A 15,254-nucleotide genomic window follows, 5' to 3' on the forward strand; every position below is an offset into this window, starting at 1 on the left:
TTTCTATCACAGTCCGGAATAGAGAGCCAGTCTGGGGAAATGGTTATGGCACTAGGCTAGAAACCAGGAGTCGGGATTACAATTTAAGCACAGTTGGTGACATGGGGCTAGTCAGAATCTCTCAGTTCTAGGAAGCAGGCAAAGGCAAACCACTTCTGAAATCGTGCCAAAAAATTTGAAGGGATTAGTCCAGGCAGTTGCCAGGAGTCAACAAATAATAAAATAAAATACAATAAAATATAATAATACAACACAACACAACACAATACAATAAATTAAATCACAGCCTACACTAGTTAATCAAGATGGAACAACCACATATAGACAGGCAGAAGCAGCTTAACTGTCAGTAGTGCTGAGAATTTTAGTTGCCATTCTAGTAGTAACCAGAGTAAACCTTTACTCTTTGTACATCTATGAAGTGTATGGTTTCTATCCATTCATTTATCCCACCCTACCCCAGTCCCAAAAATCATCTGGTTGTGATGAAATGCCTACAGACTTAGGAAATACAGAGGAGGCACTAAAGCAATTCAGGTGGGAAACAAAGCCATTACAGAAGAGAGTCCAGAGTCCAGAGGGAGTGAAGTGGAGGGAGGATGGGTCTGAGAAAGATTTTAGTTATATATGAAAATTATTTTGGTAGTAATCTGCAAGATTTTGATGAATTAGCTTACTAGATTTTTCAAGAAATCGAAATGGTACTTGAATTGATGAGCCTCAAAGGGCTTGATCATAGTAAAAACCCAGTATTTTTTGTATTAATTATCAGTGTATTGCTTAATCAAACATTGCAGGGTAATCTTTTGAAAGATCTTGCTCCAACGTGATACCAACAATCCTGGAGTCTGAACAGAAATTCTAGAGTTCATCAAGTACCATCCATTCTGATACTGAAATTTAATTATTCATCTATAATTAGTAGAATCATTACTACATCTGAGCAATACTTTTTTTTCTAGACTGAAAAATGTATCTATAATAAATAAATGACATACCCTCAAAGCTTCAATCACAAGATCTCGTGCTTCCAACTCCCCTTCTAAAATACTCAGAAGCATCCTCAATTCTGATTTGCTGAGACTGTCCACATCGAATTCTCTTTTCTGCAAAATAAAAATAAATAAATGAGGTTCTATGAAGATGTTCCATCTAATGAAGTAGTAAAATAAAATTATTCCTGCAACAGGGTTCAATTATAAGTAAGGAAGAAAAAACCAATGTTTTCCACAAGAGTCAAGCATATGCACTACAGCAAGCAAGAAACTGAACAATTCCAAAATGATCAAGAAACTGCAATGATTCACCAGGGATTCAACTCAACTTGAATGTTTTACTTTTTCCTTGTTTATCCACCCATAAGTGTGGCTACATAAATGCAGATGTATTTGAGAAAGTTATATATTATGATGGGTTTGCTTTGACAGCTATCCACCCCACAGTGGAAGGCTTGGATTGATTCATGTTTTATCTCTAGCTTTTAATGCTCCTAGAAACAGCAAGTAATCCCACTGCAATAAAACATCAATAAAACTCTCAGTAAATACAGGAGCTACCGGTAATCTCTGCTCATCTTCCATGTAGGAGAGTCTAAGGCATATATATAATTCAAGTCACCCTGTTTCTAAAAAGTAGGTAAGCAGTTTGAGGTTCCCTGGCTACATGAAGATCTCAAAACCCTTATGATAATGATAATGGCCAAATATTACCAATTTATAATTTTACTATGATAATAGAAGAAAAATATTACACATATTACTACAGTGTCATACTAATAAAATATAAATTAAATGAATTCATGTTTACATTTCTTTTGGTCTCACCCACCATTTTGGAGCACACAGTCCACAGCATACTAATATGAAGCTAAACAAAACCCACGGTGTTTTTCTACATATTAAAGACAATGTCATGTTGGGAAAACACAGCAAGAATTGTGGCCATATATTTTGCTTGATCATCGAAGACAGACACGATTTCAACTCTTTAAAATCTCTATGCTAAAAGGTTGGACCTTTTACTACAGACTTTCTATATGACAGTTTCTGATTTTGGCTTACAGCAAGGAGGCATCCTGGCTGGCACTTTATGTTTTTATAGTCCCTGAAAGTGCCTATTCCGGAAATATTTATTTAAATATGTAATTACACCATTCTAATTATACAGGCACTCAAGGCAGGTCTTAAACTTATCTGTTGAATTGTCTGAATAAGTGATTGGGAAAATAAAACAAAACAAAAAAGAAATCTTGCTCATGAAAACCTTCTGCTTTGTGTGTAGGGTGGTGCATTTTCCATGGGACCTATCTTCTTTATATTAGCAAATCTATTCAGAATTCTTGCCTGATTAAGACTTAATTTTCAAGAGGAATATAAGATTTGTAACTGCTAGATTATTCCATTTGCATGTTAAAATAAGAATAAACTTATAATTTACAATAAAATCAATCCAGTTCCAAGACACTTTGAATGGATTTTTATTTTCTCACTAAGTATATTTGTAATTCAATATTCTGAAGTAGAGTTTTTTAAATCTCATATTCATATTGATTGATTGCCTGGTGGTTACTTGTTCACATTAGGATCAAACGCCATATACAATAAAGATTACATTTTATCTATTTGATTTCATCACACATCTTCAGACTCAAACTGTCCATATGTCCACTGTTGCTCACTGGGTTTTTTTTAATCTGTTGATCAAATTCTCTTTTCCTTTTTTATCAGCTTTCTACCAAGCACGAAAAGATAGAGAAATTTTATGGTGAACGTATGGAGCAAACTTTAAGATTGTTAGCCAGGAACTGATTTGCTGTAAAATTTTGGCAGTTCACATTTTAAACCTGCCTAAAAGCATATTTATCAAACACATCCTTTGAGTCCTTTATGTATGAAATTTGTCTTTTGCCTAACTTTTAGGGGGATACAGCTGAATCTGAATGACATTTAAAAGGACTATTTTTAACAGATTCTGAATTACAAAAGTAAAATAAAAAGTCTCATACTGTTGTGTCTACTTTGTCAGAAAAAAACTTGTGAGCATATTGTTAAACGAAGTGTGGAAATACAGTAATATCTTGGTTAGATTAGCATTATATACACAAACACATATGCACACATACACATACATACACACATATATATTTATATGTTCACATATGCTCATATTTCTTTACAGAAATGCAGACACATTATAATGTTTTACTTAGAAATATAAGCCTCATTCATATATCTATATACATATATGCATATGCATATGCATATGCATATGCATATACATATACATACATACATACATACATATACATACATACATACATACATACATACATACATACATATATAGACCATGTTTCCCCAAAAATAAGACCCTGTCTTATATTTTCTTGAACCCCGAAATAAGTGCTTGGCCTTATTTTCAGGGATGTCTTATTACTTTGGGGCGTGTGGAGCAAAATGGGGCTCCTCTTGCCATCTTACCTGATATATATTTCTTATTTCTTGGTGCCACGCCCACCAAGCCACTCCCACAGAATGGTAGGAAAAAATTTTGGATTTCATCCCTGCCTTGTTCCTATAACACATTTTCTAATTAACCTTTGCAACTTTAAGATATGTGGACTGTAACTCCCAGAATCCCCAATCAATATGGCTGGCTGGCCAATCAACATGGCTGAGTAATTTAGAAGTTGAAGTTCACATATCTTAAAATTACTAAGATTGGAAAACACACAACCCAGTCAGATCCTCTTACTAGTAATTTTGGCAGCACACTTACCATCCACCACACTGGGTCAAACATCACAATTTCTGAAAATACCAGATCATCATACACTTTTTCCGTGAAGTATCTGCATCTCACAAACTTCTGCATTACAAAAGTCTGCTAGATTTCATGGCATTATCAGCCCCTCCTCAGCTGATCATGCAGTAATTGTGAGAGCAGAGGCTGGGAGAAAGCTACTGTGTTTCCCCGAAAATAAGACCCTGTCTTATATTTTTTTGAACCCTGAAATAAGTGCTTGGCTTTATTGCCATGCACTCAAAAACCAGATTGGACTTATTACTTTACTTACTTTACTTTATTTAATTTATATACCGCCCTACTCCTGAAGGACTCAGGGCGGTGAACAGCCAAACAGAAAAAATACATAGATACAAAATTTAAAAACAAAGTAAAAGGAGCCTTGGTAGTACAGTGGTCTAAAGCACCCTGTTATTAAGACCAGCTGCCTGCAATTACTGCAGGTTCGAATCTCGCCAGGCTCAAGGTTGACTCAGCCTTCCATCCTTTCTAAGGTAGGTAAATTGAGGACCCAGTTTGTGGGGGCAATAAGCTGACTTTGTATAAATATACAAAAGGATGAAGGCTATTGCTTAGCGCACTGTAAGCCACCCTGAGTCTCCGGAGAAGGGCGGCATATAAATCAAATTTTTAAAAAAATTGAATTAAACAATTTGGCCCAGACAGATTAAAACACCCCAATCATTTAAAAACTGATTAAAATTTGCATAATTAAAAAGAGGGAAAAGATTAGACCAGGCCCGCCTGGTGGAATAAAAAGGTCTTAAGAGCGCGGCAGAAGGTGTGCAGATCCGGGATCCTCCGTATCTCCGGGGGGAGCTCGTTCCAGATAGTAGGTGCCCCCACAGAGAAGGCTCTCCCCCTAGGGGCGATTATCATCAGGGGATGTCTTATTTTGGGGGGGAAAGGGTAACAATTTCCAGGGTAAAGATGGTGATTATGTGAAAATATCACAATCGTCCAAGATTATTAAGTGATCCATTCAATATTTGTGACTTTTGGAAGAGTAGAAGGAAACCCAGTGTTTAATCACTTGAGGGGAGGGAAAATATATTTGTCTCTAACATCTTTGCACTGTAATGAGCCATTAGTTTAGATTAGAATGTCATTCCTACGTAAAAGCAAGATTGTTTAGCTGTGTGGGAGTTGGTGATGAAATAATTGAAAACAGATCCTTTTAAAATATAAAGTGCTTCAGAAAGATGGACTCTACAAATTTTCTAAAATTCTGGGAGGAAAATAAAGGCATTCACATTATTTGTGTATTTTAAAACATTCATTTGAAAAAGTAAATTTCTAAATACACTTTAATCTTTTAACTTTTATTTTCACTGGAACTTATAATGAAATGAAACATTTTAACTCAATTGAAACATTTACCAAATGGAAAAGTTGATGGATAATTTAAAGCTGATTTGCACTAAAAATGTAGATTGAATTATTTCATCATTTGCAAAGACAAAATTTCACAAGCTTAATGTCTAGAAACCTACTGTCTACTCAGGAGTAAATTTTGTTGAATGCAGGGGTATTGACTTCAGAACAAACCTACCCAGAATTTTACTACATTAGCAATTCAAGTGATCAGACTTGCAATCCACAACATCTGGAGGGCCCTAGGTTGCCTTATTCTGAGCCAAGGCAGCTGTATCAACAAATACACAGGTTCTCTGGCCTCCTCTTTGCAGGGACATGCATTTTCTCTTCTTGTCTTTCAGCATACCTTAACATTTTTTCTCTCTTCATATTAGCTTTTGTGTGATTTGTGGTCCTGCAGGTACTATAATACTGGAGGTATTTCAGCCTTGGATAAAAATATATTACATAGGACTATTATGTAATATTTTCTGTACTATATTACACTATTATGTAATATTTTCTAGATAGATAGATAGATAGATAGATAGATAGATAGATATAGATATAGATATAGATATAGATATAGATATAGATATAGATATATAGTTTCATTAATAACCAGATGCCTCCTGGTGACTCCACTGCCAAACCTTACAGACATACACAAATGCATCAGCAATTTATGACAATATATCTGCACTCACCTGAAAATTAAGTCCTACTCATGCTATTGATATTGGACAGGGGTTATAACTGAAATGGCAGATTATGATAATCTTTGATAATCTTTTACTCAGCAGTTTATTCATGTTTGCTCAGTAGCAACTTTAGCTTCAAGGAGTTTATTGCAATTATGCATGTACATGGATGGTGACATGAGTTTTCTTTACACAACAATCTAGAGTTTACTAGTATAGAGAGGTCTGGGTCAACTCCTTTAATATGCTACATTAATGACAGATTGCACATTAGAAATCTGCATCAACATAGCCATTTCATATGGGCAAACAGTCTGCATAGCCATGAGAAGAAACTACATACTTATAGCTACCAAATTTGGGCTGTAGAATTCAGACAACTGTATAACAGCAAAGAGAGCTTTCCTGTTTTTTTGCTTCCCTCTTGTTTATTTAGAGTAGGGCAAGATTATTGCAAATTCTCTTCAAAGTCTATTCTGTTACTCTGAATTTCAGAATAGTAGATATCAGTTGCTTAAAGGCAACTGATTTTAAAGGGAATAAAAGTATAACTAAAGTTCTCCATTTCTTCTTCATTCAAATTTATTCTTTTGGAGATATTATTTTTTCCTAGTGCTTTCCACCAAGTTCTTTGACAAATCATTTCCAAGATCTTCAAAGAAGCTGATTTGAAATAAAAGAAGCTGATTTGAAATTGTCAGAATAGGTGGTAGATAAAGTTCTTGAAAAGGAAAGTAGGTGCATTTATAATAGCTTTTATTTCCTATGGGAAGGTCTGTTCCTGCTCTTGAACATCATTAAAAGCTCACTTGTGCTGGAAAAAAAAATCGAAGTATGTTTGCAGCAAGCACTGTGCCAATGTAACACAAGGATAACATCTGTGCCAGAATCAGCCTGCCTAGAAACTGCTAAATATATTAAACATTTAGCACAGCAAGATCTTCATAAGAAATCGGAGAATCCTGTATATAAATCCAGTAGATTTTAGAAGAAAAATCTGATGAAAATGCTCAGTTAGACATTTTTACACTTCTGCTGCTTCTATTTACATTGATAAACCATAGGATGAATAATATTAAATAGGTACATTCTCAAGGTCACTTGAGAACACTTGAGATTGGCTGTTAACAGGTTTTTGCTATCTTGTTATATTCACAATTAAGTAGAAAGGGGGAGTTTCCCTCCTGCACCACAGTCCTTTTTAAGAACATCAAAAAAGACACTGTGCATTCAGTCAAATCACAGGTCTTGTCAAACTCAGTATTTCGATAGATGCTGATGTTTCCCATCCAGAGTTTGTGATAGCTGAACCCAGTATATGCATATGCAACCATTTGCTGTAGCCCCAAATGCATTTCAGTGCATTCTACGCTATACGACGCTATAGAGCACTGCACACCAAAACAACTAGATACAAAAACAGTTTTTTCCCGAACGCCATCACTCTGCTAAATAAATAATTCCCTCAACACTGTCACTGTCAAACTATTCACTAAGGCTGCATTACTATTACTATTAGTCTTCTCATCGTTCCTATCACCCATCTCCTTCCACTTATGACTGCATGACTGTAACTTTGTTGCTTGTATTCTTACAATTTATATTGATATTGATTCTTTCCTAGTATGATTTGATTGCTTATTTGTACCCTATGACTATCATTAAGTGTTGTACCTTATGATTCTTGATGAATGTATCTTGTCTTTGCTGGCTGAGGAACTCTGGGAGTTGAAGTTCACAAGTCTTAAAGTTGCTAAGGTTGGAAAGAGAGAGGCTCTGGAGGCTGGGGACAGCAAAAAACATCACTTCCTGTCCCACCGGGAGTTGGGAAATGGGCCTTTTCAGGCCTCCGGAGGGCCTCCAAGGGAGTGGGAAAGGATGCATAGAGAGGATCTGGAGCCAAGTGAGAAAGAAAAACGGGCCTATTGGGCCGTCATGTGCCAGGAGTGGGGGGGAGGGGGAGTTGCACGCGCATGCGCAGGGTGCATAGAATTATGGGTGTGGGCACATGCGTGTGCGAACCTCCCCCACCCCCCCTCCTGGCACGCGATGGCAAAAAGGTTAGCCATCACTGCTCTAAGTGCATGGGACTGACCAACAGGAGACCAGCACATAGGACCAGAAATCCCCTTCTTACGTTTCTACATAAAACCCCTCCATGTTCTGGGATTCTAGAATATGTCTAGAATTTACTGCAATACAATCAGATCCATGAGAAGGCACCACATGTGAGTCTGTAAAATAAGGATCCCCAAGTGGAGATTTGAAAAAAAAAATGCAGTTCACAGATCTGTATGTCTCCAAAAAGTTAAAATCCAGAAACACCTGCATTAACTAAAAAGTGAATTAATTTACTGTAAACTAATTAGCATCAATTGACAATGACGATGACTCTAGAAAGCAGCAGTTCTGTTATGTAATGTCACGACTGAAACAATCCTTGAGTATAGCTCACAAGTAGCTTCAGGCATATTATTATATTCTTAATATAAAATATAAACCAAGAGAAACAAGCTTATTGAAAAATCTGTAGCACATAGTACCGTCACTACATATGTATAGTTGCATGCACATTTTTTGAAACAAATTTCACATGGAGGCAGTGGTGAAATCTAAAATTTGTTACTACCAGTTCTGTGGGCATGGCTTCATGGTGGTGGGGTAATGTGACTGGGTGGGCATGGCCAATTTTTTTTTCTTTTAAAACCATTTTTTCTACAACCTCTTCAGCGAAGAGGTTGTAAAAAATGCTTTCAAATGGCTCTGACAATCCCAGCTGAGTTGCCTGATCGGCAGAGGCTTTTTTTCTTTTAAAAGCCTCTGCCGATCATGCAACTCATCTTGGATCGTCAGAGGCATTTAAAAGAAAAAATGCCTCTGCTGATCAGGCAACTCAGCTTGGATCGTCAGAGGCTTTTAAAATCCTATCAGTGCCAGCCAGCATGGCCAAGGACCAACGGACGCTGCAGATGCTGAAACCTCTGAAACACCAAAGGTTGCTCATCTCATGTAAAAATCAGAATCTGTCTTGTAGGAAATCCAGTTACTACTGTATCTCCTTATGGTCTGCTCTGCTGCAGATTTCCTAATGTCTTGTAAAAAGGCACCAGGAAAGCATCCAACCTGTGTTCCTTTTGAGAAGACGGAATGTGAACCTGTGCCTATCTGAATGTCATGGGGACATCAACCCTTTAGGACAGTTTCTAGGGAGGCTTCTCTGAGAAGGTATCTTAGAGCTTCCTGTAGGTGTGAGGGGTGAATCATGCCTTCATGTTTTTCCCTTGTCAGTATTACCATGGCAACAAAGCAGATACTAAGGTTTGCAACCCCCCCCTCGCACCCACCCCCAACTAAGCTTTGCTTAGGAAAACATAGATTGGGAAGAATTTTGGCTTCATTTCCAAATATGTCTATTAGAAAGCTTTCCTCTTCACTCCTCTCCCAGTCATAAATTTCCTAATGACATTCAAAGGCAGAGTTATTTTTTCATAATATTCTATACATTTTTTCCAGAAAAAGCCTGCCAACATTTGCTAAATGTTGGTAAAACTTACTGGGTGCTGTTTTGTTTTTCCTTTATTAATATGTTCTGAAATAGTCAGAATAAAACATTGAAGGCTGACAAATTCAAAACGGCATTCTTATCCTAAAACTTTAATAACGAAAGAAGGGTGCTGTCCAACAATTGCTGTTCTCCATTTATAACATGATATTGCTAGATTTTGGAGTCTGTAAAAACCAAGCCAAATTTCAGTTCAGTTGATAGCCCAATGGTGGAAAGATAACTGCTAAATTGCAAATTAATTTGAGACCTGGCCAACAATGCAAAATCTACCATGTTTTCCCGAAAATAAGGCATGTCCGGATAATAAGCCCAATCAGGCTTTTCAGCGCATGTGATAATATAAGCCATCACCACAAAATAAGCCCTCCCACCAACTACTTACATGCATGCGCAGCCGGTCCTGCCATTTCCTCTGGTTGTTTGCCGCGGAACCAAAATGTGTTGAGGAGGTGAGGCCGGGAGAAAAGGGGGGACATGCCCTCCCCTCCCTGTTCTATGCGCTGGCCGAGCAGCCCAACATGTCCCACCCCACCCCAATGGCAACAGCAGCCTGGCTGCTTCCCTTCCCCGCAGACTCTTTATTGAGAGGGGTGGCAGGTGGGGCGGGGGAGAAGCAAGATGCGTGGAGCGAGACGTGGCTTCCCTTGCCGTCTCTTTTCCCCCCCTTGCTGGGCATGGCAGGGCTCCTGTCCCTTGCTTAGCCACCTGCCCCCTTTAGGGATGCAATTTGGGGGTGGCAAGTGGGGCAGGTGAGAAGCGGGACACAGGTCTTACCTTTCAGGCTCCATCACTTTCCTCACCGTTGTGTCCAGGGAAACACGCTGTAAAAGAAAACCTTCTCACGAGTTCAATCAAACTTCTCGAACTCGTGATAAGGTTTTATTTTACAGGGTGTTTCCCTGGACACAACAGCGAGGAATGCGACAAAGCTGGAAAGGTAAGATGCACGTCCCACTTCTCACCTGCCCTACCTGCCACCCCCAAAAGGGGGCAGGTGGCTAAGCGAGGGGCAGGAGCCCTGTCATGCCTGGCGAGGGGGGGGGAAGAGACGGCAAGGGGAGCCATGTCTCGCTTCATGCGTCTCGCTTCTCCCCCACCCCATCTGCTACCACTCTTGATAGAGAGTGTGGGGAAGAGAAGCAGCTGTTGCCATTGGGGTGAGGCGGGACGTGTTGGGCCTCTCAGCCGGCGCAAAGAACAGGGAGGGGAGGCGATGGCAGCAACGGGACATCCAGTCCTATGCTCGTCATCTCCTGCAACCCCCAAATAATAAGAGCCTCAATAATAAGGCCAAGCCCTTATTTGGGGAGTCAAAAGAAAATAAGATCCTATCTTATTTTGGGGGAAACATGGTATTAATAAAGAAATCAGTTTTTCTTCATTATAAAACACCAGTAACTGTTTTAAAAACCAACCTTATGCACATTTAATGAGATACAAGTTCCACTCATAGCACTGAGGCTTAGTCCAAGATGTGTGGACCACAAGTTTTTTTTAAAATGCCATTATGACTGGAGCTGGCTCTCTTTTTATGTTAATTTAAAGGCACTAAGAATGAAGAATGAAAAGTCTTCCTTGATCAACCTTAAAGCAGCAACCTTTCAGTAGGGGAATTACTTATAAATAGTTTTCCAGGGATGGGATCTAATGATACCTGACTGCTAATAAATTCCCCATTCTTTGGCTCCAGAAGATGGTAAGCCTTTCCAGAACAGATCAGAAGACTTATATTGGGAGGATGTGGGTGGGTGCAGGGGCAGGAAAATTTCCTTGTACATGTAGAAATCCATTTCCATACCCTGACTTACTGTATATAAAGTATGTTTCCACTTTCATAGTGCATTGCTAATGTCATCTACATATATATTTTATTCATTCTGCAATATGGAAAGGGACCTTAGTTTAATTATAGGACACTTTGATCCCAAGTTCAATTACCAGCATTTCCATGTAAGACTCGGAAAGAAATAGTTCTATGTGAAACCTAATCCTGCAGACAAAAAGCAGTGATAGGTCAGGTGGACTGGACTAGATGGATCATGGGTTTGAATGGCATTTTTCTCTTTTCCTAAATACAGTACTTGAATGTTTATTTTATGAAGCTTGTCTCCCTTTAGGTAGTACAACTGGTTGTTACAACTGGTAACAATAGAGTTACCAGTTCAGCTGGTAACTCTTGCCATCCCAGAATCTATTCAGCAGATCAGCACTATTTCAAATAGTTTAAATGATTTTAATCAAAATTGTGTATTGTAAAATTAATAAATAGTGAATTATATTAAAAAAACCTTAAAACTGGGATTTCTTTTACATCATCCCCAGAAATTATTTTTCCAAACAATCAGTATTGTGGATTCTACATTCCAATTTAGTTTCTCAAAATCATGTCTTTAGTACGAATGAATATATAAACATTCTGATGTTCCTGTGCTTTGTGCAGGAAATACTGGCATGACCTACTTTTGACTGTTTTTTTGATCATCTCATTGCCCTAGAGATTTTGTCTAAAGGTCAAGTTCTATAACCATCTTCTCATCAGATTTCCTCAACTTTCTCCCTCCCTCTCCCCCAAATGTCTTGAGCTACAAGGGCAAGATTTCCAGACCACACAGGAATCTGGGAATCTGCTCTCCAACACATCTGAAGAGAACCAGACTGTGAAAGGCTGCTCTGGAGTTATTTTGTTTTTATTTTTGCTGTAATTACTGAAAAGAGAAGAACCAACTGGAGCAAATGCAATAATAATTCCAAAGAACCACCTTAATGGAGGGATAAAACCTCACTTTCTGCTACTTTCCCTCAAAGAGTGCTGGTGAGAAATACCTTTTGCAACTTATGGACAAGCAACACATGCTACTCAGCTGACAAGAGGGTTTTGATTTACAGCTTTCAGGGGAATAATCAAAGCATGGATTTTTCTCTGCAGTTCCACAGAATCACCACCAGATTAAATCAGCTAAACAAGTGAAGTAGAAATTGATTGAAGAATTATATAATTATTAAGGGCATGCCTATAACATTGCGGTGGGAGAAGGGGTATTGGGTGGGAAAGACTGCCAAGCTGAATATTTGGTGAAGTGACAAAGCCTAAAATTATCTATATTTGGGGGGATTTTGAAAGAGCTTGTATTCCCGTGAGAGAAAGCCTGAAGCAAAGATATGAAAAAGATAGATCATTCCAGCTCTGCCACTTTGAAATGTGTGCCCGAGCAGGCTGATTCCCCGTCTGTCTTCAGTAAGCGCCCTCTGTCCTATTAAGCATATCCTTTCCAACTTGGAGCGATCCTCATTCGAGAAAGCTAGGAATGGAAAGGGAACGCCGCGCTCCAAAATCTTCGCACAATACCCCAGGCTCGACGGGGCGGGAAAGGCAACTGGAATGGAAAGCGGAGGCAGGGCGATCAACCCTAGAAAGGACTGTAGTGTCAGCTCCTTGAGACACTCCGATAACCCCTCCACCCCGGGGGCACGGCAGGTTGTGGACGTCCACAGGACCGTCCCAACGGAAAGTACGAGGTCGCGTTGGCCGACCGACTAGAGAGCAGCAGAGAAACAATGGGGAGCCGCCTGGGAGAAAGAGCTCCGGGTCTAACAGCCTAACGGCTAACCTCTTCTTCTGAGGAGACCCTCACCGGCCGCCCTTAGATCGAAAGACCCCCGAAACAGGGTCATTGGAGGGGTCTCTGGTCCCCGCCCATATTTCCCTAAGCGCACTATCTCTTCCCCACGCATGTTGCAGCGCCCGGGATCGGCTCTGAGCAGGGTCTCGCGCCCATCCTCTGTCCTGCTGAGATCGAAGCCCGGGGGGGGGGACCGTCCTGTGACTGCGGAACCCCCGCTCAGCGTTCTCCGAGGCTTCCTCTCCCCAAAGCGCAGGAGGCAAAACGCCCTCCGGAGACCGAGCAAGCTAAGCCGGCGCGTTGTCTCCCTCCGCCCCTTCTGGGCCCCGCGCGCCTCCCCAACCCCGCACGCCGGGCGCCAAGGCTCCGGACACCGCCTCCCGTCTCTTCCAAGCCTGCCCTGCCTCGGCACTTCGGACCGGGAAAAAAAGACGCGGGCTCGCTTCCCCCGCAGCGCCGTACGCTTCTTCGCCTACCGCTGCCGTTGGATCCTCACGACCGCTGGAGCTGGACTCCCCTCTCGTTCCCTCCGTCGCCATTTTTCCACTGGCAAAGCGAGCCTCCACTCCGGGCAGAGGAGAACGGCGCCGAACCGAGCGAACGGCGGCCCCCGCAGCAGCAACAGCAGCGGCACCCTCCGCCGCCACTTAACTCCTTCGGCCCCAGCGCGGAGCGCCTCCCTCCGGCCCCGAGATCCGAGCTGCAGCCCGGGAGGTGGAGCCGTTGATGTGTATTTTCCGTCCTGGTGTTTTTTCACTATTGCTTTCATTCGAAATGGCCTTTTGGATGTCGGATAATATTATCCCCATGTCGGATGTTGTGGGCTTCTATTACATGCCGCCTTGAGCAGAGGGACTTAAAAAGCAGCTACGGAAAGGAAGACTGCGGGGCTGGCATGGTTAAGTGGCTGCAAAGCAATGCTGACATAACACTTGCCAGCCGGTGTCCTGGTGCATCCATTCAGAACCACTGGGTGCCAACGGCTGCTGTCCTGATCATGCGTGTGCAGCCTATCATAAACCGAGGGACTTGTTTATCCCACTATCTTTGCTTCCCTTTCATAAGCTGATGAACCACCATTCGCCGGTCAGCCACCACAGTAGAAACCATTTGGGTCTAAGTAAATGATGCCTAGCTTCCTTCTTGACTTATGCTTCTCTTCTTACACCCTGTTTTGTTGTACTTAACACTTAAAACATTTTTAACATAATATCATGGAAATCAGAAACACCCCTTTTACTTAGACTTCCCTTCCCTTCCCTTTCCTTATACAGACAACAAGTATAGCTATTCAGAGCCCTCCATTTTCTGTTTGGAACATAATGATCCCATGATTATACTATTTCAGCCTCATGCTAAAGAAGGATGGGCCATAGCGTTAAACCTTAGTAAATCTGGTTAAGCTATTGAGAGCTCTAGTGTTTCTGTTGGAGACCACCTCATAAATTTACCAGCTGCTTGGTTGTCCAAAGGTGCTTTTCCAAAAGGCAGCCTACATTAATGGATGAGTGTTTATAGCAGGGAACTGTTTACATGGAGCTAGAGTAGAAATGCTTGAGGAATAGAAAGAAAACATTTGTGCTAGAAAAAAATATAGCTATTTTGTCTGAACAAATCAGTACATGGTTTCACTGTCCAACTCTTCAGAATGATGGTAGATGAAACTGACCAGAGACTAAAGGGGGCATGCCTTTAGAACTCTGAAACATCCAGAAAGTGTCTCTGATCCCATGCAGGATTGAGCTTTCTACTTTGCCTCCAACAGAAGACATTTTATATACCTTGTAAATCTTGTTAGATGGGTGGGTGTGGAAAGGGCAGGGGAAGACACTATTTTATTGAAGCCTGTCTTGGGTGAGGATGAGTTGTAGGTCAAGTCATGAAGATGTGACAGACAGAAGATGTTCATAGGACATATTTGTACCATGTTAAGGTATAGGTAGAAAAGATACTTAATATCCAATGACATATTGCCTCTCTGAGGATTCCCAGCAGCTAGATATACAAACAGATACACAAGGATTTAGTGATCCAGTCTGTCATTTTCTTTTCTGAGAGTTTCTTTTCTTTTTCAAGGTGATTAAGACAGATTTTTCTATAAGCTTGAATCAAATTGGTTGGCCCTCAAGAATCTTAGCATCCGAAGTGCCAAGCTATGTAAAGAAGATTGTAACAAAACAGTTGATTTTGGAAATATTATGAGAAAGC

At 40.4% G+C, this 15,254-nt stretch overlaps 1 protein-coding gene across 1 annotated transcript in view; it reads right to left on the minus strand.

The window, feature by feature from the left end:
• CTTNBP2 (cortactin binding protein 2) overlaps positions 1–15,016 on the minus strand; it is a 118,502-nt gene extending 103,486 nt beyond the window's left edge. The window contains exons 1-2 of the mRNA XM_034431039.3: positions 13,523–15,016; positions 999–1,106 (exon numbers count right to left, since the gene is read on the minus strand). Of these exons, the coding sequence (XP_034286930.2) occupies positions 999–1,106; positions 13,523–13,585 (171 nt within the window). The 5' untranslated portion in view covers positions 13,586–15,016. The remainder of the gene's footprint in view (positions 1–998; positions 1,107–13,522) is intronic.
• Positions 15,017–15,254: the final 238 nt, after the last annotated feature.

Source organism: Pantherophis guttatus, chromosome 7 (genome assembly GCF_059756535.1).
Source record: "Pantherophis guttatus breed Tessera chromosome 7, ASM5975653v1, whole genome shotgun sequence".
NCBI lineage: Eukaryota > Metazoa > Chordata > Lepidosauria > Squamata > Colubridae > Pantherophis > Pantherophis guttatus.